The following is a 23,260-nucleotide window of genomic DNA, read 5'->3' on the forward strand; positions in this document are numbered from 1 at the left end:
CTAGAGCAAGTAGCAGAGCGGTTTTGAGCGTTAGGGGCCGAAGGTCAGCTGACCGCAGCGGTTCAAAGGGAGGTCCTTTGAGTGCTCCAAGGACCGTGTCAAGGTCCCAAGTGGGAACGGTGAGAGGACGTGGGGGCTTCAACTGCCTAGAACCTCTCAGGAAACGCACAATGAGGCTGTTTCGACCCACTGATTGGCCAGCAATAGGAGCATGAAATGCTGCGATGGCTGCTACGTAAACCTTGAGCGTGGAAGGGGTGAGACCCTTGTCTAGACGCTCTTGGAGAAATGACAGTATCGGAGATACGTCACACTCAACAGGGTCTTTGTTTTGTGCTAAGCACCAGTCAACGAAGACTGACCATTTCTGGGCGTAGAGGCGTCTTGTAGACGGGGCTCTTGCCTAAACAATGGTGTGTAGCACATCCCCAGGGAGGCTCAGAGGCTCCCATCGAGGGACCATACATGCAGAGCCCAGAGTTCTGGCTGTGGATGCCAGATCGTCCTGTTCGCCTGAGAGAGGAGGTCCCGTCTCAGGGGGGTCGGCCATAGGGCTTTCATGGAAAGCCTGAATAGCTCCGAGGACCAAACTTGGCTCCTCCAGAGTGGGGCCACTAGGAGAACTCTGTGCCCGTCTTCCCTGACTCATCTGATGACCTGAGGGATCAGAGCGATCGGGGGAAAAACATAAAGAAGGAGGCTGGGCCAGTCGTGTTTCCTTTGAAAAATAAGCTGGGCAATGAGAGTTGCTTTCTGAGGCGAAGAGGTCGACCTCTGCCTTCCCGAAAATCTCCCAGATTTTGAGAACCGTCTGGGGATGGAGCATCCACTCGTCCGAGGGGACATTGCTCCGCGAAAGCATGTCTGCTCCCAGTTTCTTCTTGCCAGGTATGTGTGTCGCCTTGAGCGATCGCAATCTGGGTAATGCCCATTCCAAGAGGCGCTTTGCCACTGCGCAGAGGCGGCTGGACGAAAGGCCGCCTTGGTGATTTATGTAGGACACATGTAGGATGTGGCGCCCTTCCAGGATCGCCTGAAAGGATTGAAGGGCTCGTTCTACTGCCAGCATCTCGAGGCAGTTGATATGGAGATGGCTTTCCTCGTGCGACCACGAGCCAAAGGCTGGTCTGCCCTCACACAGAGCACCCCAACCCAGGTTGGACGCATCTGTTGAGAGCACTGTCCTTCTGGAAACCGCCTGTAAGGGTACTCCACGACTGAACCAATCCGGGTTCATCCAAGGCTTGGTGATTTGGCTTGGCTACTAGACAGGCCTGGTTGACCCTGATGCGAAAGCGGCCGTGCCGCCAAGCATGAGGTGGGACCCGGAGTTTCAGCCAGTATTGCAGGGGCCGCATTCGTAGGAGGCCGAGCTGTAAAACTGGGGAGGCGGAAGCCATCAGCCCTAGCATCCTCTGAAAGAACTTCAGAGGGAAACAGGCTTTGTTCCTGACAGAGTCCGTGAGCTGCTGAAGTCTCAGAGCGCGCTCTGGTGATATGACTGCCCTCATATTGACTGAGTCGAAAACTGCTCCCAGGAACGTAATACGTTGGCTGGGGAGCAGTGAGCTCTTGGCGAAATTGACCCTGAGTCCTAGGCACTCTAAGTAGCTCAGGAGCATGGATCTGTTGTGGTCTAGCTCGGTTCGTGACTGGGCTAGAATGAGCCAGTCGTCGAGATTCAGAATGCAGATTCCCATCTCTCTCAGAGGGGAAAGCGCCTCGTTCATGCACTTCGTGAATGTGCGGGGAGCTAGAGACAGCCCAAAGGGAAGGACTGTATATTGGTAAGCCACACCCTCGAACGCGAATCTCAAGAATCGTCTGTGATTGGGGGCTATCTGGATGTGAAAGTAAGCATCTTTCAGGTCCAGCGAGAAGAACCAGTCCTCGGGGCAAATCTGCGTGAGGATCTGCTTCAATGTCAACATCCTGAACTTCCGTTTCATGAGGGAGAGGTTCAGGTGTCTGAGGTCTAAGATGGGTCTGAGACCGCCATCTTTCTTGGGGACAAGAAAATAACAGCTGTAGAACCCCGATCCGCTTTCTGAAGGAGGAACTATCTCTATGGCTCCCTTCCTTAACAGCGTCATCACTTCGGTGCGGAGGACCTGAGCGTCGTCCGGCTTTACCAAGGTGGGAATCACCCCGCGAAAATGTGGGGGTCTTCGGGCGAACTGCAGTGAGTAGCTGCGTTTTATTATCCCCAACACCCACTTGGACACTCCGGGGATGGCCTGCCAGGCCTCGGCCCGCGTGACAAGAGGCTGGATGGTGTCGGATGGCAGGCCGCTGATTAGGGGCCTGAACACTGACGAGTGTGGAAGAGGAAAACTGCTCTCTCTTTGAAAATGTGAAATATTTATTGTGTTCGCCATAACAATGGCGCTTTGCGTGGACGCAACAACGGTGGGCCCAGGTCGCATAGCAGGCAGGTGAGAGAGCTTCTTGGGTGGTCTGGCCGTAGAAGGGACAGGTTTACTCTGGTGCTGAGTCGGCACAGTCCTGGGGCGACTCGGGGCAGAGGTGGAGCGCTTGGGCATGAAGTGTCGCATGGCTTGGGACGACTTCTGTGCTGCAGTGAAGCGCTCTGTAAACCCTTCTACGGCTGGCCCGAAGAGACCTGATGGAGAGACTGGGGCATCGAGAAAGGCCACTTTGTCGCTCTCTTTAACCTCTGTTAGGTTGAGCCAGAGGTGGCGCTCCAGCACAACCAGGTTGGCCATGGATCGTCCGATGGCCTGGGCCATGGCTTTCGTGGCGCGCAGGGCCAAATCTGTGGCACTGCGGAGGTCGCAAAAAGCAGGTTCACTAGGACTAGACTCATCCAGGGAACGGAGAAGCTTTGCCTGTAACACTTGTAATATGGCCATGGTGTGTAGTGCTGAAGCGGCTTGGCCCGCAGAAGTGTAGGCTCTGCCAGCCATGGCAGAGGTCGTCCTGCAGGGCTTGGAAGGAAGGGCTCTCTTATTTTTCCCCCCCACAGCCGCGGGGGGACAGAGGTGAGCAGCCACAGCCTCGTCCAGGGGCGGCAATTGCTCATAGCCCTTCTCCTGACAGCCATCTACTGAGCTGAGAGCTGCATAGGAAGTGCGTAGGCGGGTCGAGTAGGGGGCGCGCCACGACTTTGTCAGCTCATCATGAACCTCAGGGAAGAACGGGGCAGAGCGCTGGCGGGGGGCCTGGCGGCGTCCTGGCAGGTACCAATCGTCCAGCCTGCTGCGTGTCGGCTCTTCAGGGGGGGTCCACTCCAGTTGGAGTTCCTCAACGGCCTTTGTGAGGATGCGGAGAAGCTCGGCATCCATCCCAGCTCTGGCGTCGATGGGCTCTAGTGACGGCAAGTGGGCGGGGTCAGAATCACCGGCCCAGTCCTCTGTTTCAGAAGCCGGGAGGAAAAAGACGGGGGGGCGCGCAAGGAGCGGGATCGCTTTCATTAAGAAAGCAATTCGCGAGCGCAGAGAGGCGAGACTCATGCTCTCACAAAAGCAGCATGAAGTCTCAGTGAGTGCAGCCTCGGCATGGGGTCTTCCCAGGCAGAAAACACACTCACCATGGCCGTCGTCATCATGCAGAGGGGCTCTGCATGTGCCACAAATAAGGTTTGAGAGTGTCATGGGACAGAGCCAGCGGTGCAGGGATAGTCCCTCTTAAACGGGTCATGAACTGAGAAATTAAAATACCCTTGATCTTTTGACATATAAGAGGTCGTTTTACTATTAAAACTTCCTGTAAGCTTCAGAATTCCAGACTTTCTCATTCGTCTAAAAACAGTTTATATTGAATCCAATCAAACTTTATGACATAATAGTGAGGCTAAACCCCGCCTCCACAGGAGATCAACCCCTATATCTACATAACTGCCTGTTTAGCCCCGCCCACATTTGCACATGTGGTGTACATAAAGAGAGAGGCAAACGCATTCTTAAAATTTTAAGAAGTCCATCAATGTTAACTATTCCCTATGTAAAAAAAAAAAAAAAAATATATATATATATATATATATATATATATATATATATATATATATTTCCCTTGACCTGGCTTTCGCTACGCATACAGGATCAAAAACAACTTATTGAATTCCTGTTGCATGTCCAACAATTTCTTTTGACTTCATCATACACATTAAAGCACACAAAGCCCCCTGACACAGAATGCCGATCAGAAAGAAGCGGAAATCTTTTATGCAATTCCAAATCAGGCTGTTGGCCTTTAGTGTTTCCTCCGCGGATGTGAGTAGATTTTTTTCATAAACCCTTTGAAATGTCAATCCCCGTGATTTATCCATCTGTGTTGACTCAACAAACCTCCTTCATGTCTGTCCATATGTGAAACACTTCATCAGACATCAGATGGTTTGACAGAAGCTTCATCTAAAAATTAGCCACTCTTTTCACAGTAATCCTCCATTAAGGAAACATTTTCAGATTAATCTGAAATAGAAAAGCCGAACCATTCAGAGCTTAAATCCATCATAGTCATGACATGTAGAAATGGCCAAATGTAGGAAAAAAACAAACATTAAATGTTAGGGCAGCAGTGAAAAATGATCATAAACTTTTTATTTTGTATTCATATTCAGTGTATGTAAATATGTGTGTGTTGTAGATTGTCCAGCCTTCTCTGTGACAGGTTTTTAGTGTTATTGAGATGCTGTTACAGTTTGTATTAGTATTTTGAAATTGTTCAATTATTTTGATTTCAGGTTTAGGTATTTTTGTACAAATGTGCAAGGTAAACTAAATGAAATTGAGAAATCTTGCCATGTCAACTAGCTGAAATAAAATGTGTTTATATTATATTACTTATTTTATGTGGTTGTTATATTATTATTTCTATTAATAATAACTGTTATTAATGTCAAATTACAATGACTGTATTCCTGGTTCTGAACTGGTTCAAAAGAGCTAATTGTTTCTTAATTAGACATTAAGATTTTTTTAATGGCTATAATAACCCTGATCAGTAAAGCCCTAATTTGTTAATCTTGTATTCTTTTTTCAAGAAAAACTAAATATAACTGGGAATATGGGAATGCCCATGAAACTTCAAAACCTTCAGCTGACAGCTGGAAAAGCTGTGAATCTCCGTCTCTTAATGAACAGTGAAGATGTGTTTTTGGAGAGATGTTAGACTAGTAATTTCTGAATAGATATTTTTTGCTAAAATTGTATAAATGAAGTTGTTAACTATTACACTGTAACAGTGAGTCTGTTGGTTATTGCATAAACATAACTCCACAAAGAATACTGTATGTTACTAACATAAATGAAAGACAGAGGCAGAGCATGTCAAAAATGATCCTACGTAATAATAATATTATGATATATATAAAGATATCAAAGTAAAGTCGCCATTGTTTAGTTGTAGTTAGTACAGTAAATCACCACTTGAATCGTGCAGAGGAACATGGAGTCTGACCTCTCAATTATATAAAGTTAACTGTCCTATAATGAGCATCTAACTGACTAATATCAGTTTTATCATTACATTTCAAACTATGCCTGCAGAGGCTTATTTTGATCGTTTATATATAATTTGTAGTCAACTGAATTAAAATTAAAGCTGAGAGTAACAAACTTTGATTCAGAAATTTTCATTGAATCATCAAATGCTTTAAGAGCGTGCGTGTTGGTATATCGTCATTTCAAAGCATTTTTGTATTATTGTATATTATAACACATATTTCTTATAAATATTTAATTTACTTCAAAATATGCAGTCATTTCCTGGAATGTCTTTTTTATGTATTTACAATATTGTAATAATTACAATATAGACTCTGCACTGATAGAGTAGCTTTTGCATTCTCACTTTGCAACTAGTAAAACTTAACCATTTTCTTTCTTCTAGGTCATTCTTGAATAACAAAGAGTTGGTTTATTTGGAAGTGCACTTTATTTTCCATAAGCTGAATATGATTCATAACTCACCTGCTGAACTTTTATCCTGAAGCTGTCTGACCTACAGAAGCTGACTTTAAACTGTAACTGTTTATGGATACATCCTTCATCTTCATCTTCAGCCTTCATCAAGCAGGGTTTGAGCTGCTGTACTGTATGTGTCCATCTACCAACCTCCTGGCCTTCTCCTTCTGCTCATCTCTGCAGTCGTTCCTATGACACATCCACATGCTGCTGTTCTGCTCTACTGTCTGGATCTTAAGCAGTTAAACCACCAGTGGCCAGAATAATTACACCACACCTCTTACATACAGGCAGACAGGGGAATGAAATCTAACAAAATGAGCAAGTTTGTCTCCTGGCTGCTATTCTCGGTTATGAACATTTGTAATGCCATTACTTTCCATTGACCATATCATGGGGGAACTTTTAATAATAATTATTCTTCAAGTTAACCCACTGGATATATGGATCTACACAAACCTCAATAATATGAAATAAGGTGTACAGAGTGAGTCATGATTGAATGGAACTTCATTCAAATCACAATTATTACATTTTACATTTTTCATAAAAACAATCCATAAAAGTTCTGTAAGGCTTTGAGAGTGTGTGGCATGAAGTGTGAGTCCATAAAGCCCACTTCTGGCAAATTTCACAAAAGTTTGGGTTCAGGTTGACCCGGCATCTTTTAAACACTAGAAACCATTGTCCTGAAGAGTTACAGGTCTGGAAACTATTTTCATAAGAGCAAATCATTGATATTTAATTGTTATTTGATGTTACTAGATGTTAATATACAATCCAAACATTTGGGGTTGGTAACAGTTTCCCTCAGTTTTTTTCTCTCTGTTACTGAAATAGAGAACTTAAAACAGAGAAACCTTTAAAAAGAACATTTCTGAAGATAAAAAGAGAGAGATCTCAGCAGCACATGATGTACAACATACCAAAATAAAACAACACCTATTCCACAGACAAGCTCTCCATGAAGATCGTTGTTCTTCTCTCCTACGGATCACAGGGAAAAGACACAATGACAACAGCAATCTATCCCCAAACACTTCAGCAAGGAGCTCAGCCAACCAGGGGTAAATAGCATTCGGAAAATCCCCTTCACTTGTCCAAAGATTCACCAGCCCTGATCGCTTCAGCTTCCCGTCGTGAAATTCCCTACAAAGACATTCACATGCATTCAAAATCCAAAGCAGAGAAAGGAGAACGGCTCTTGGTCTGTGAAGGAGTCTAGACATTGGTCTCCAGACCGTTCATGTCAATGGTACAGTGGTCTTTGTCTTTATAGTCTTGTTTGTAATGGTGTGGAGACAGATGAGGGGACTTCGTCTTGTCAGGGGGCCTGATGCCCTCCTCCAGCTGCCTGAGACTGGCCACGTCGGGCGACAGGTGCTCGGGTTTCCTCGTGGGACCTGGCGGAGGGGGCTGGAAGCAGCCGTTTTTCTGATAGGACATCATCTGCTGGAGGCTGATCATGGGCTTGGTCTCACAGATAAGAGGAATCTGTAAATAGAAGAGACCAAATCTGAATATTATAGTGAAATGGACATTAGGGTCCACATGCAGCGCGTTATTATTTTGAAGAACCTGTACGTATAAATGCCTTCTCACCTCCTCGCCCTCCTTCACAAAGTCTTTTCTGCATATGTGTGCCATGATTCCTGTGGCCAGAGCATCACCCATCACGTTCACCATCGTCCTGAACCGATCCCTGAAAGAAACAAGTAAACGTTGTAATCAAAAAGTAAAAAAAAAAAATCAATCATAAATCTTTATGATTATCGAACATCAGTGTTGCCAAGTACCGTATTTTCCGGACTATAAGTCGCACTTTTTTTCATAGTTTGGCTGGTCCTGCGACTTATAGTCAGGTGCGACTTATTTATCAAAATTAATTTGACATGAACCGAGAGAAATGAACCAAGAAAAAACATTACCGTCTACAGCCGCGAGAGGGCGCTCTATGCTGCTCAGTGCTCCTGTAGTCTACCACTGAAGACATAGAGCACCCTCTCGCAGCTGTAGATGGTAATGTTTTCTCTTGGTGCTTGGTTCTAAATAAATGCAATTTATAGTCCAGTGCGACTTATATATGTTTTTTTCCGCGTCATGACGTATTTTTGGACTGATGTGACTTATACTCAGGTGCGACTTATAGTCCGAAAAATACGTTATGTGTTTTTCCCATGGAATTGGGCTGCTTTTATACTGTTGCTGCATGTCTCCCCACTGAAACACGAATTCAACCGAGGTAGGAATCACCCAGAAGGAGGTTTTGACCCCCCCAGAACACGATTTGGAGGGTTTCTGATTGCCAGTTTGCCCTGGAAGGTGATTAGGCTAGTTTGGGCCATGATCTGACTAGTTTTGAGTAGCTATTGGGCTGGTTTTATAATGCAGACCTGGCAAGCCTGTCAATCATAAACATACATCTACATTTACAATGGAAACACCTGAGAGAGACTTACAGGGCCCAATCCACAGCAATAATTAGAGTGATGTCATCTGTAGGAAGTCCCACTGACGTTAACACTATCACCATGGTTACCAGGCCAGCCTGCGGAATGCCAGCAGCACCGATACTGGCTGCTGTAGCTGTGATGCTGAAGAAAGAAAAAAAAAATATTCCAATAAAAAATAATATGAAATACAGAATGCCTGGAGTATATTATATAAATATTTTTTATGTTATATTTGAAATTAATCTTTATTATATGATCAGATTAATATATGTATTTTAACACGTGTAATAAAATTGAATATATTAATAAATTGAGTGATTTATATTTTAAATTATAATATATATAATATTAAATAAAGCTTTATTTACTATATAAATAAATTGAGTGAATTCCATTCAATTTGCTTTATGGATTATAATCATTAATAAAGATACTAAATATGTTAATATAAAATAAAATTTGAATAATTAATTATTAAATAATAGTAATAATAATTACAAACCATGTTAATACTAATATCCACCGGAAAAATTAATAAATAAATAAATAAAAAACTCTTTAGCTTGAATAACTCACAAACTCACAGATGTCTTTCCCTACCTGATTGTGATGATCTGTCCAAAGTCTAGCTCGTAGTTGTTGACTTGAGCTATAAAGATGGCTGCCACGGCCTCATATAGGGCAGTGCCGTCCATGTTGATAGTGGCACCAACAGGAAGTACAAAGCGAATGATGCGGCGGTCGATGTGGTTGTTCTCCAGGAGGCACTTAAATGTGATAGGCAGCGTGGCAGAGCTGGAGGAAAACACAAGAGTTTGTCGTCTACATTTGTGCTACTTTCAGTTCAAGGCAGGAATTAACCACTCAACTTGATTTTGATTTTTGCCCCAATTTGGAAGATTTCAGAATTTACATTTTGGACAGTCAGAGTTGACAGATTTCACAAGATGTTGCATAGAGTATGATATCGGCATGGACTCCAATATGTTATCTTCAGACTATGATTCCATCTGGTTGGAGCGTATTAAACACTTTGATATTTAGAGTCGATTTTAGAACATTTAGAACATTACAAATTGTTTTCAAATGTCATGCATCTTCTAGCAACGTCTGTTGTGTTTGGAACAACTTGAAAGTTTGGTAGTGTTTACTGTGTGATGCCCAGTTAGTAAGTGAATGATGCCACGTGTGTTGATTTGAAGTTGTGTAGTGTATTCCTATCTTTAGTTTGTTATCTTTTAGCAGGACTTATCTCAAAATATGAATTGCATAAAGGGGCTGTTACCTGGAAGCAGTAGCTAATGAGATGAGCAGGGCCTGTAAAATCCCTCGGATGTAGACGATGGGGCTCTTTTTTGTAATGAAGAAATACATGGAAGGCAGAATGAACAGGCCGTGAAGCACCAGCCCCATGACCACAGTGATAGCGTAGAAGCCCAGTTTTTTTCCCATAGCTGAAGGGTCGTCCATTTCCAAGATCTTTCCAGCCACCAGAAACACAATTCCAAACGGGAAGTACCTGTAGTGTTACACCAGAAATAAATGGCATTCTGAGGTGGGATTGACCAAACAGTTGCACACGGTATGTAGGTGCCAATACTGGGTGCAGTACGGATTTTATTTAAAAAAAGAATTGTGCTGAAACTGTGCTGCATATTCAGTATTTAAATTAAGTCATTGATATTACTTTGATATTCACAAACATGCATTTTTCGATGTACAATAGGCTCATTGGAGGCTAAAGATGTGCCTAGCACAATTTGCATCATGGTTTTACCACCAAATGAAACTACATGGTAAATTAACCTATATAAGTTCTATACAAAAGAGCCTGAGCACACATTCTATGTGAGTAAAAACATTATGAACAAGAATATCATAGTTTCACTTAAATGAGATTGAAATTATTCCATTTATACATTAGTGTCAATCTTAATTGGCCAGTGCAAACTGGCATTGGTGCTAATTTGATGTGTGTTTGCGTCATTGCCTAAACTACTATATTTGCTGTGAATTGGGTGCTAAATTAAGCAGTTAGCATATGCGGAAAAAACTTTGATTTTAGCACAATTACATAATTTTTTTTTTCGCTTTAAGTTTATCTACCCTTTAAAGTAGTTGCAACAGTGACCTTTAAAATCACAACAAATTAGCCTTTTGAAATATTTGTGGTCTTCTACTTTTAAATATTCAATGTCTACCATAAAAAAACAACAACATAAAATTAAATAAATTGTTTAAACAAAATATTTTCAATACTGAAAATATTTTCAGTTATCATTCAGTTAAAAAAAATCTAAAATGCTTAATGCATTTCTCAGAAATTAAATACTTTAAAAATTAAAAAAACTAAATCTAATTTAAGGCACAAACGGCACGGTTTGGTGAAAATGACTTAAACATGAAGAACATTGGAGAACTACAGCACATAACTCTCTGTGTAGTGATTTGGTTTACTGTCATTGTCTGACACATTAATTTTGGGTTTCAGTTACAAGATGACGCTTGTCTTTACCATATAACAATGGCCACAATTTTCAGCACAGCTTCATTCAGACTCTGGCAGAAGTTGACAAGAGCGCTGCCATTTGGTCCCATTCTTCCAAGCATGATTCCTTAATGACAAGAATACTTGAGTATTTATAAAACAGACTGGATAAAGCTGTGGAATTTCAGACACTGCTGCTACAACTCACCCATGGTAGCTGAGAAGATCATGATACCGAGGACGTTCATGCCCTCACTGGTGCCAGGAAGCGTTCTGAAGACCACATCCGGAGGTGGCGTCAGGTCAAGGGAGAAGCTCTGGATGTCTGTGCCATTGTCATCCTGGATTCCATAAATGAAGACCCGTCTGGTGCTGGTGTCTAGTACGTCCTGACCAATGGTGGGTTTCGACTTTATGATAGGGATGCTCTTTGTGCGATACTACAATTCATAATTAACATGGCATACATAAAACAAAATAACAACAAATTCATAGTAATGCGAAGTAATAAAAGCCAAAGGTACAGTACACAAAATTATGTATGCAACTTTGGCTGATATTAGCTGATAATTATTTCAATGTTATGGCCAATAATTGATAAACAGCTGATTTTGTCAAAATAAATGAAATAATACACTAAATGCTAAAATAAATCAAGTAAATTAAAGGGATCACAACATTGTGATGTGCAGTATGAAAAATGTATATTGATTTTGAGAACAGTAAAGATCATATTTAACAGTTTTTAATTTATTGGTGTTTAAAGGTTGACTTACAGTGCTGTACAATTAAATAGGCAATAATAATGAATACCAAAAAAAAAAAAAAAACCTTTCATACTGACCAGTTACATATCCTGCATCTTCAACTAAAATGACATTCTTATGTGGATGGTGTGTATAAAAGATAAATTTTCGGAAACTTTTCGAGTCAATATCAGTAAATGTCTTTAATATGACATTTTTCTGGTTTAACAGCTCAAGCATTGAAGGCAAACACTAATGGGAAAACATAAAAACTCACTTGCTGAAAAGTTGCTTGGACAAGGTTGGCTGGGAACATGTTGCTGATGGAGGAAAGAGAGTTTTTTTCATGAATATTATTATGAATATTAAAGTTTATTACACAGAATCAGTGGCTTTCCTAACCTGCTGAAAATACTAAACTGGTTTATTCTGATTATTTACTAATTTGGTGCTGGTCAGGCTGTTACGCCGGCAAAACTAAACTAATGAGGCGGGATAAACAAGAGGTTTTGTTGATTAAGCTAATTTTGTCAGTTATGGGACCAACTTCCAAAACAAAATTTGTTGTTGATCCACCATTTTTTTCATCTGTAAAAGATTTTACACCCCTTGCATAAAAGAAGAAGAGGTTTTGTATAAATTTGCTATAATAATATATATAATAATGTCAGCAAATCCTAATCCAAGTGTCTTGCTTTAGTTTGCTTATCAACAAACTGTCTGGTTAGCACAGAGGGCCCAAGAAATGCCAGTCCCACTAACCTCTCAATGAAGGTCACAAACATCATATGCAAATGTGGTACCTCTCTAATTCTACCTACCTAAGAGTTTCAACATGAAATGCACTCTTAACAAATTGAGATAAACTTGTGGATTTATGTAAATAGTCTCCTCTTTTTTCATCACTTCAATGAGGGCCATATGGTCTAAGGCTCAGATTAGTAATCAGTTTAGGCTCCAGTCTTCACCCTACACTCCAACGACACGGGGCCATGATCTGTCACGCACCACAGGTGACAGGTGGGGCAGGAATTCTCTATTCCTTAGTCCTCAGCCAACCTTAAACTGAGCCATGTCTAAGCTCTCCTGATCCCTCAACATCACAGCCATTGAACATCTCCCCGGAAATTCAGGCTGAAATAAAGTAATTATGTCTGGTAATCAACATTGGGCAGGTAAATGTGCAATGCACTTGCCTTTATGTATAATGTGATTTATGTTTAGATTTCTGAGGAATGACTATTAAGTAAGTAGATAAAAATAATTATGCTCATGATCAATAAACCCATAGACCAGTGATCCTCACTATTTTTTTCACAAGAGCCACATTGGCAGAGCAAAATCAAAAGGCGAGCCACTTTTACAACAACATACTAAGTCACCTTTGCACCTTTGCACCTTTGCATTTTCGTTTAAGAACAGATTTACTTTAATAGTGGGATGAGCGAAAGCTGGCATGCATGTCAAACAAAATGCCCCCAAAAGAAAAAAAAATCTCTATGTTTTCAGTGCTGATGCATTCATGTAACATTTAAGGGCACCTAAAAGCTGTCACAACGAACCGGCAAAATTAATGATTATGAATATGTTAAATATAGCAGAAGACAATTTTTTTTTTTTATGTCTGTCGGCTAGAAAGATGCTGACTCGTGATCTTCGCAGTAGTGAACGCGCCTGAGAGAAATGCACATTTCATACGGGAGGGAGACATGGGCGGATCTACAGGGGGGCACTCTAGAGCCTTGCCCCCCCAGCTGCCCCCCTAACTTTAATGATCCAAAAACTGTACTTACAAAAACAACCCACCACTATGTCCAATACATTTACCAAAAGTGAACAATTTAATTTTAAATTTTAAATGTATTATTCGCCCTTCCCCCTGCCCCTCAAATACTTAGTTACGTCCCTGATTCAAACGTGCAGAGCGGCGATCGCTCAGTCTGGCTCATACACACAGCGAGTCTGCTTCGGTGCGGTGGCCCTGCAACCAGAGACTGAACTGCCCCGGTCAGATCCTCTGAAGGTAAAGTGAGTTTCCCCAGGTGTAGTTTAAACACACGTTTAACTTAAAGTTACATTTGTAATGAATGTATTGTATGCTAAAGACGATTCAGCATCAGCAAAAACAGCGGTCAAATCGCTCCCTCGTGATTTGTAAGAGCACTCTTCTCTTTGATTAGCCTGATTTTGATTTTAGTAAAGACAAGAACAGCTTAATAAAAAATATAAAATATTGAGGGGCAGCTCTAGGGCTGGGCTAATGGGGCTTAAGCCCCGAAAGTTTTTAGTAAAGCCCCGAATATTTTGTTAAATTGTCTTTCTCACAGAGTAAAACAATTCATCAGAAAAACAAATGTGAATAAGATTACAGCGGCCGCGATTAACTAATCATGAACAGTGCATACTACATTTTTATTTATATTTTCCCCTTTGCATTAAAGGTACTTTTGACGTGCTTTTGCAACGTTGAGCATTGTAGCCAATCACAGACATGTCTGTTGATCACATCGGCCAATCAGAGGCGTTTAAATGAGTCGCTGTGCTGAAGATGTGTTTTGCGCGAGCTCACCGAGTTCACGTTCGCAAACCTGTCATTATTATTGGCAATAAACTTAAGATGCAGACAAGAGATTCACTTGATATTATTATTGATGCTGCTCTGATGCACTACATTACGCAACGCTCTGTTTGTTGTTAGGAAGACTAAAAGTTCAGCAGTCTAGCTCATCAATGTCAAAATTATTAAATAAGTTAACAAATGCCTGGTAAAATGTAAGTAGATAATTTAATATTTGACTGTTTTACAATAGAAAAGTTCAACTTTTTTTATTTATTTATTACATTTTGCCTTTTTGAATTGAAAATATGCTATAATTTCCTTGATTCATTTATGTAAATTAAAAATAAAATATTAGTTGCAAATAGCTACAATTATTTCACTAATACAACAAGCCTTTCTTTTTCTTTATTCCCTTAAATCGCTTTAATAATTAATTAATTACTTTAAATAAAAATACCCAATTTTAGTTTGGGCTGTTACGTTACAACACACAATACAGTGCCAGTTAGGAGATCTATCATTTGATTAGCTAAGCCTAAGCAGTCCTATTAAATCCAATTCCTCTCAGATATCACAGCAATGAAACCAGGTTACAACTGGGGAAATAACAAATACAATAGAATTAAGTAGTCTAAACATAACTGGTGTGTGTGTTGTGAATTAAAAAACGTTGTAGTGTGTAAGGGCATGATTAAACAATAACTACTGTAGTTTAAAAGTGTTTTTGTGTGTTTTTTTTTTAAAGCAATTCATATATAGGGATTCCATGTACCCCTGCCACCCTGCCAAGACCTCTTGCCACCCCTTTGCCCCCCCATGCAAAATTTTCTAGATCCGCCACTGGAGGGAGAGCAGTCTGTTTTCTTTCATTTTGAATTGTTTTGTTTAAAAGTAGACATTTCAATCTTTATATATAGCCTATTTGTCGTGTCTGTGAGGCAAGTAGGCTATACGCTGAGTTTCGGTTCATTCATGAGACAAACTCCAGGTTCACACCGGCTCCTTCGTATCGTGGTTATCTATTTTCTATTTACTTCTTATTAAATCCAGACAATTGGTTGATGAAACCTTGATTAAAATTAAGATACAATTAATACAAAACGAAATCAAATTTAAAGACAGGCTTTGTGCTTTCAGTTTGAGGTCTCAGTGAAAGTTTTAAAGCAGTCTTAGTGCCGCTGTCAGAGCGCTCACGTCCGTAACGGAGAACTGTCCCGTCCATAAGATTTTTTTTTTTTTTTTTTTTTTTATACATTTCTAAATAAATGCGACTTATAGTCCAGTGCGAGGCTAGGCCTATATGTTATTTCTTCTTCATGGCGCATTTTTTGACTGATTCGCCTGCTACTCCGGAGCGACTTATATTGATAGGCTACACCTGTATGAATTCTCATTTTACTTTTTGAACTCCATTATTGAGCCGAGTTTTGCTTGAAAATAGTCTACTGTTGATGACTGTGCAAGACGAATGGATTCAGGGTCAGGCTTGAATGAGCATGCTTCAGACTCGTGGTGTGAGCAGAGCGAAATTGGAGCGGGAAATGCGACGCTCCGTCCACCGTCCTTTTGAAATTGCCGCTCTGCGCTCTGTCCAAGATCCGCCCGCTCGCTTCCCGCTCGCTCCCGCCTCACATGCTCTGAAGGCAAGTGGCAGTGTGCTATGCGAGCCGCCAGTTATAGCTTGACGAGCCGCGCAATGAGTAACTGTGCCATAGACAGTACAACACATGCATCCTTGCATACAACTTGTGTGGCTCGTTTTTAAAGAACACTGTCCTCAATACCTATGCTTAACTAACTAACTAACTAACTAACTAACTAACTAAATAACTAACTAAATAACTAACTAGTATTCCCAACAGTCAACCCTGTCAATAGGAATGTTAAGGTTTGGGTTGTCTTGTATAACTCCATATGAATTAAAAACTAACCAACTAACTAACATTTGCAACAGTCAAGCCTGTCGATGGGAATGTCAAGGTTTGGGCTGTCTTGTATAACTCCATATGAATTAAAAACTAACTAACTAACTAACTAACTAACTAACTAACTAACTAACTAACTAGTATTTCCAACAGTCAACCTGTTGATAGGAAAATGTCAAGATTTGGGCTGTTTTGTATAACTCCTTTTGTATAAACGAACGAACTAACTAACTAACTAACATATTTAACTAACTAACTAACTAACTAAATAACTAACTATGTCCACCAGTCAAGCGTTATGGAATGAATGTCAAGACATGACTTTCCCTACACAAGGACTAACTGCCATTTATTCCCAATGGTCAAGCATGTTGATAGGAACGTCTAGATTTTTTCTCCTAAGGACTCCATATGAATATGTAAAACTAAATTAAAACTAAATTAAAACTAACCAACTAATCGTTTTCCAACAGTCAGGCGTGTTGATATGAATGTCAACATCTGTCTTTCCCCTTTAAATCACTCCATATGAACTTAGTCAAGCATAGTGGAAAAAAATGTATGAACTAAATGACTGATGGACTGACCGACCAACCTCAGTAGAACTAACTAAGCTCAATAGCCACGAATGGTGGAAGAAATGTATGAACTAACTAACTAATTGACTGACTGACCTCAGTAGTCGGAAAGAATAGTCAATCTATCAATCTATGCATGTCCTTTTTGATAATAACTGTGATAAGTTCCTGACTAAAGGTTCCACTAACCGACTGGAAGAGTGACACAGTGTCACTAAACTCTGGGCCACCTTTACTCCAGCAAACACTAACTGGCTTATAATGAGCTTTACTCACAAGGTTTAAAAGACAGTTCAAAGCCTTATCATGTGAGGTCTCTGGAACCCTTTATATTCCATCACTGAAAACATGAGGGAAGTAACTGCATATTTCTCTGCATGGGTTAACTGAAGCTAACGCAATAGCTATCTTAGCAGCAAACAGACTGATCACAGATACACAATAGAACAGACTTACCGGATAAGGTCAAGTAGAGCATCAGCTGAGCTCATGATGGGCTTCCCGCTGTCCTCTGAATCCTCCTTCTGGGCAGCTCCCCCCGGGTGGATGATGATGACCATGACGATGCCCACCACCACAGCCACAAACGTCGTCCACAGATAATAAGAAATTGTCATGATTCCCAGTCGACTAGAGCACTTAGCATCCAGTGCTGCCAAACCAGACATCAAACTGAGGAGAGAAAAACATTTTGATAAAATAATAAATACAATCTCGACAAATGGTCAATTGTGTCTTCATTGTTTAATATATAGACAGTTAATATACTTTATTTATATATATAGTAAATATATTAAGTATCTCCTGATATACAGTAGCTTAAAAAAACCCACATGCTTTGATATGAATTAATGGTGCATCACAGAATCTATCATCAATCACTGTGCATTCAATCCATTCCATACCAGTCACATGATGGCAGTTCAAAACAGAACAGGAAGAAATTAAGCTTTACATTGGAAGTTTAGCTTTACAGAGTCTACTATAGCCACTTCAAGTAGTTCTATGGCCATTATTGTCAATGAGTTCACAGGGAATGTCGCTCTATGCTGATCTCAACATAATACATTTTGGAACCAGATTGGTTAAGAGCCATCATTTTTTAGGTCAAGCAGGTGGTGGATTGATAATTTCTGATAATTAATCAGTTCAAGATCAAATTAATAAATAGCGAACATAGCATTTGATGAACGTTACGCTTTGTTTTTATTTAACAAAACGTAACTTTGTTATTTTGTTGTATTTTTCAGGTTTCCTTACATCACTCAGGTGGTTCCTCTGTACTAAATCATATACGCAAATGCACACTCTTCAAAAAAATTATTTAATAGTCTTAACAAATTAAAAGACATGGAATGAAATTTATACTGCATGTCAGCTTGCTTATTTTGCCCAAATGAATGCTAACAAAAAACTCTGCACTCTCATAAAAAAAGGTAAAAAAGCTGTCACCGGGGCGCTGTACCTTTTCAAAAGGTATACATTTTTTACCTTTTAGGTACTAATATGTACACTTTAGGTACTAATATGTACCTTTAAGGTACCAGTATGGACTCTTTAGGGACAAAGGTGTGCCTTTTGAAAAGGTATTGCCCCAGTGACAGCTTTTGTACTTTTTTTCTGAGAGTGTGCTTCTAACCACAGGTCGAGAGCTGTAGTTCCTAACACAAATTTTTGTATTACTATTTGGGTATATTCATTGGAATGTGGATTCAAGAAACAATCTCTAAACTTCACAATGTGCACTGATAAATCATTTGCAGTAAGTACAGGAACGTGTAAGATCATTCAACAGCATTTCTGGTATAATGTTGTTGCAAAGAGTAAGTGAACAGGGCCAATTTTTTGGCTAATTTAAAATAAATATAAAGCTCATAGTTTCATTAAAGCACTGAAATTAATTCCTCTGTTCAAAGTTGCATATTATTTGAGCTGTAAAATAGTTGTAGGGTTTTAGGTGTTATGTTGTCATAATAAAGTTACAACCCGAATTCCGGAAAAGTTGGAACGTTTTTTAAATTTTAATAAAATGAAAACTAAAAGACTTTCAAATCACATGAGCCAATATTTTATTCACAATAGAACATAGATAACATAGCAAATGTTTAAACTGAGAAAGTTTACAATTTTATGCACAAAATGAGCTCATTTCAATTTTGATTTCTGCTACAGGTCTCAAAATAGTTGGGACGGGGCATGTTTACCATGGTGTAGCATCTCCTTTTCTTTTCAAAACAGTTTGAAGACGTCTGGGCATTGAGGCTATGAGTTGCTGGAGTTTTGCTGTTGGAATTTGGTCCCATTCTTGCCTTATATAGATTTCCAGCTGCTGAAGAGTTCGTGGTTGTCTTTGACGTATTTTTCGTTTAATGATGCGCCAAATGTTCTCTATAGGTGAAAGATCTGGACTGCAGGCAGGCCAGGTTAGCACCCGGACTCTTCTACGACGAAGCCATGCTGTTGTTATAGCTGCAGTATGTGGTTTTGCATTGTCCTGCTGAAATAAACAAGGCCTTCCCTGAAATAGACGTTGTTTGGAGGGAAGCATATGTTGCTCTAAAACCTTTATATACCTTTCAGCATTCACAGAGCCTTCCAAAACATGCAAGCTGCCCATACCGTATGCACTTATGCACCCCCATACCATCAGAGATGCTGGCTTTTGAACTGAACGCTGATAACATGCTGGAAGGTCTCGCTCCTCTTTAGCCCGGAGGACACGGCGTCCGTGATTTCCAACAAGAATGTCAAATTTGGACTCGTCTGACCTTAAAACACTATTCCACTTTGAAATAGTCCATTTTAAATGAGCCTTGGCCCACAGGACACGACGGCGCTTCTGGACCATGTTCACATATGGCTTCCTTTTTGCATGATAGAGCTTTAGTTGGCATCTGCTGATGGCACGGCGGATTGTGTTTACCGACAGTGGTTTCTGAAAGTATTCCTGGGCCCATTTAGTAATGTCATTGACACAATCATGCCGATGAGTGATGCAGTGTCGTCTGAGAGCCCGAAGACCACGGGCATCCAATAAAGGTCTCCGGCCTTGTCCCTTACGCACAGAGATTTCTCCAGTTTCTCTGAATCTTTTGATGATGTTATGCACTGTAGATGATGAGATTTGCAAAGCCTTTGCAATTTGACGTTGAGGAACATTGTTTTTAAAGTTTTCCACAATTTTTTTACGCAGTCTTTCACAGATTGGAGAGCCTCTGCCCATCTTTACTTCTGAGAGACTCTGCTTCTCTAAGACAAAGCTTTTGTTCTCCCAGCTGAATCTTTTCAAAACTGCTTGCTTTTTTAGCCATTTGTTGCCCCCGTGCCAACTTTTTTGAGACCTGTAGCAGGCATTACATTTTAAATGAGCTAATTAAGTGGATAAAAGTGTAAAATTTCTCAGTTTAAACATTTGCTACGTTATCTATGTTCTATTGTGAATAAAATATTGGCTCATGTGATTTGAAATTCCTTTAGTTTTCATTTTATTAAAATTTAAAAAACGTCCCAACTTTTCCGGAATTCGGGTTGTATATAAACAGAAAGTTTTTTTTTACTAAAATCATGTTCACATATCTTGTAGCTACTGAAACAGTGACTACTTTAATGTTTACATGCACTTCCACTCAAAGTGAAAAATAAAGGTCAAATTGTTTTGCTAATCAATATTAGTGCTGTCAATTGAACCTAAACTAAACTATATAAATATATAAAAAATTTGTTATTTACAAAAAAAAAATAATAAAAATCTGCCAATGTGGTAAGAAAAATATTCTTAATTCAAAGGGAAACCAAGAATCCCTTTCAGTCGGTCACTCTCAATGTGATGTCAGATGTCGGATGACCAACGAATTGGGATCTCGCTTAGAGAGACCAATCTACTTTGAGTGTAAACTAAACGAGTGAAAGGGAAACAGGTCAATTGAGCTCAAAGGGAATCATTTAAGATTTTAAAGGGAATTTGAACAGAATCACTGTTTCACGGCTGATCACTGAGACGCCCTGCGATTCACTGAATGAGCCGTTTAACATCAAATCTGCACTGGATGTTAATATCCAAACTATAGTGAAAACACTATTAATTAGCACAGTAACTGGATCGGCACTTTAAGACATTAACTTGTAAGCACAAAACACAAGATACTTCTCTTTTCAATATGAATAAGGCTTTATTAGATAAATCTAAGACATATAAACTAATCAAACACATAAGCACACGCACTCACACATTCACACAAGTTGCAGGAAGAGAGAAAGTTAGGGAAGAATGAGTTTAAGAGAATGAAAATGTGGAATCCCAAGGTTACAGCAATACGTGAAATTGCATAGACATGAACAGCCATCAATCACTTAATTAACCCTCGCATTGAGTTCCTCAATGAGGTTAAAATTATATTAGATACACCAGTACAAATGTCTGGAGGTTACTTGCGTTGCCTGTGTAAAGGCTGTGTTTGTCATCACTGAAAAGGGGGTTTCCCGAGGTCGCTGATTGGCTGGAAGTTAAGTAGTCATTGAAGTGACGTCTTGGGAAGCCCGTGGTTGGGCGTCCTCTGAAGATGCAGAGTTGTGGGCTGGTTGAAGTTGAACTGGCACTCAAGGTCAGACTCTGAGACACAGCGTTACAAAACTTAACTCAGAACACGAAACTCTCAACGGAAAAGAAAAGAAACTAAAGTAAAAGAACAGAAGTGAAGTTTGACGAGACTAGGTGGTGTTTCTTCTCATCGTGGCTAAGTAGCAGCAGACGTGCAGGGCGAAGCATGCTGGAACCGCGCTCAAAGAATGCTAAAAGTGATGACTAAGAGCATGAATAGGAGCAAAAGCTAAAAGCAAGCTAAAAGAAGGCTAAAACTAAAAGCAAGGTAAGCACAAAATTTGATGGTGTCCTGAGTATTTAAACTGGCCTTTTGGCCACACCTCAAATGTTGTCTTGACCAATTAGATATTGTCTTTGCTCGGGGTATCATAAATCATATGTTATCATATCAAGCACGTGGTCCGAATTTTCCCGCTCTTGCAGGGTATAATTTTGGACATGATTCCTATAACAAGAATATGATATATTTGACAAATAACTGATGGTCAGAAACGTTTCAAGCATACAAAGACATAAAAAGACATACACAATAAGTGATTAGAAACATGATAGTCAAATGTGTGGGTTACATATAAATGAATATAGAGTTAAGCAATGGACTGATATTCATTTATAAGTCCTTTTGAGTTCATTTTGGTGCATCTACATTTATTAAAGACAGTTCTTGTGCCATTCTCTGACATAAGGATGTTCTGTGGAGACCAGAGGTTAAAAGGTCCCCTTAGGAATTTCAGTCTGGTTCTGCTAGGTGGGGGGGAAGTCAATCAAAGGATCTTATGGCTTTACATGTGAGGGTCAGACTGTGCATCTCTTTGATTACTTGCCCCAAATTTGACAATCTCTTTTCCAAATTGAAATTGTCAATAATTGTTCTAATAGTGTTAATGTTGAAAGCTGTGAAAGTGATGTTTGGTTAGTTATCTTGCTTCTGACTTTTGGCACTAGGAATTGATTTACAACATCCTGTTGCCTTTCTGAGGAATTCGGTTCATGTTTCAACCATGGTCCTGATCGACTCTTTAATTCTTCTGGTTCAGGTCTGATATGCTACACGAGCCAATGCACATTGGCATGTGATTATTGCATCTAGCTGTTGCTGATCACAGCGTTAGTATAAGTAGGAAACTGGTGCAGCAAATATTCAGCTTTTTGCTTCGGAGCTGAGTGACTACATCGCTACCTCTGGCATAGTGTGGACTTAACTTAAGGTGAAAGTGAGGAATTTCCCTCTGAGGAACCAACCTCCCGGGCCTGTAGGTACTCGTCAGGCCTGACTGGCAGTGCTTATGCGGCCCTTGGAGAGGCTGCCTCTGTCGTACACGCCATGGCATTGTTGCAGATTCATCAGGCCAAGGCACTGAAGGACCTGCACGAGGGTGGTCATGACCCAGAAGAACTCAACACCATTACAGACCTCGCGCTACAAGCGACAAAGGTCACTGCGTGGTCTTTGGGCTGTGCGATGTCCACTATAGTGGTCCAAGAGTGCCATCTCTGGCTGTGTCTGGCTGACATGCGCAAGATGGACATGACATGTTTCTTAAACGTCCAAACCAATTTAAGAGTAACAATTTAATTGATGTTCAACAAATAAAAAACAGATGTAATATGGATAAACAAATGATAAAGCTTGGCTTATTGAATATCAGGTCCCTTTCTACGAAAGCACTGTTTGTAAACGATATGATCACTGATCATAACCTATGTGCTCTGTTTGACAGAAACCTGGTTAAAACAAGATGATTACATTATTTTAAATTAGTCTACCCCCCAAGATTACTGTTGTAAACATGAGCCTCATCCAGAAGGCAAAGGGGGAGGTGTTGCTATCATTTATAAAAAAATATTTTCTGTATTTCTCAGAGGGCGGGCTTCAATTATAACTCGTTTTAAGTAATGGTGCTTCATATAACATTATCCAGAGAAACAAGTGTTAATGATAAATCCCCTGTGATGTTTGTAATGGCTACTGTATACAGGTCA

The 23,260-nt window shown here is 40.2% G+C and overlaps 1 protein-coding gene across 1 annotated transcript in view; it reads right to left on the reverse strand.

Moving 5' to 3' along the window:
* Window positions 1-7,036: 7,036 nt before the first annotated feature.
* The window catches only part of LOC132155210 (excitatory amino acid transporter 5-like), a 31,118-nt gene continuing 14,894 nt past the window's right edge, over window positions 7,037-23,260 (reverse strand). Inside the window, exons 3-11 of the mRNA XM_059564073.1 lie at window positions 17,134-17,349; window positions 11,892-11,934; window positions 11,077-11,308; window positions 10,896-10,995; window positions 9,666-9,899; window positions 8,981-9,175; window positions 8,387-8,521; window positions 7,530-7,629; window positions 7,037-7,421 (exon numbers count right to left, since the gene is read on the reverse strand). Coding sequence (XP_059420056.1) covers window positions 7,149-7,421; window positions 7,530-7,629; window positions 8,387-8,521; window positions 8,981-9,175; window positions 9,666-9,899; window positions 10,896-10,995; window positions 11,077-11,308; window positions 11,892-11,934; window positions 17,134-17,349 — 1,528 coding nt within the window. The 3' untranslated portion in view covers window positions 7,037-7,148. The remainder of the gene's footprint in view (window positions 7,422-7,529; window positions 7,630-8,386; window positions 8,522-8,980; window positions 9,176-9,665; window positions 9,900-10,895; window positions 10,996-11,076; window positions 11,309-11,891; window positions 11,935-17,133; window positions 17,350-23,260) is intronic.

The sequence above is a fragment of the Carassius carassius genome, chromosome 12 (assembly GCF_963082965.1).
Source record: "Carassius carassius chromosome 12, fCarCar2.1, whole genome shotgun sequence".
Taxonomy (NCBI): domain Eukaryota; kingdom Metazoa; phylum Chordata; class Actinopteri; order Cypriniformes; family Cyprinidae; genus Carassius; species Carassius carassius.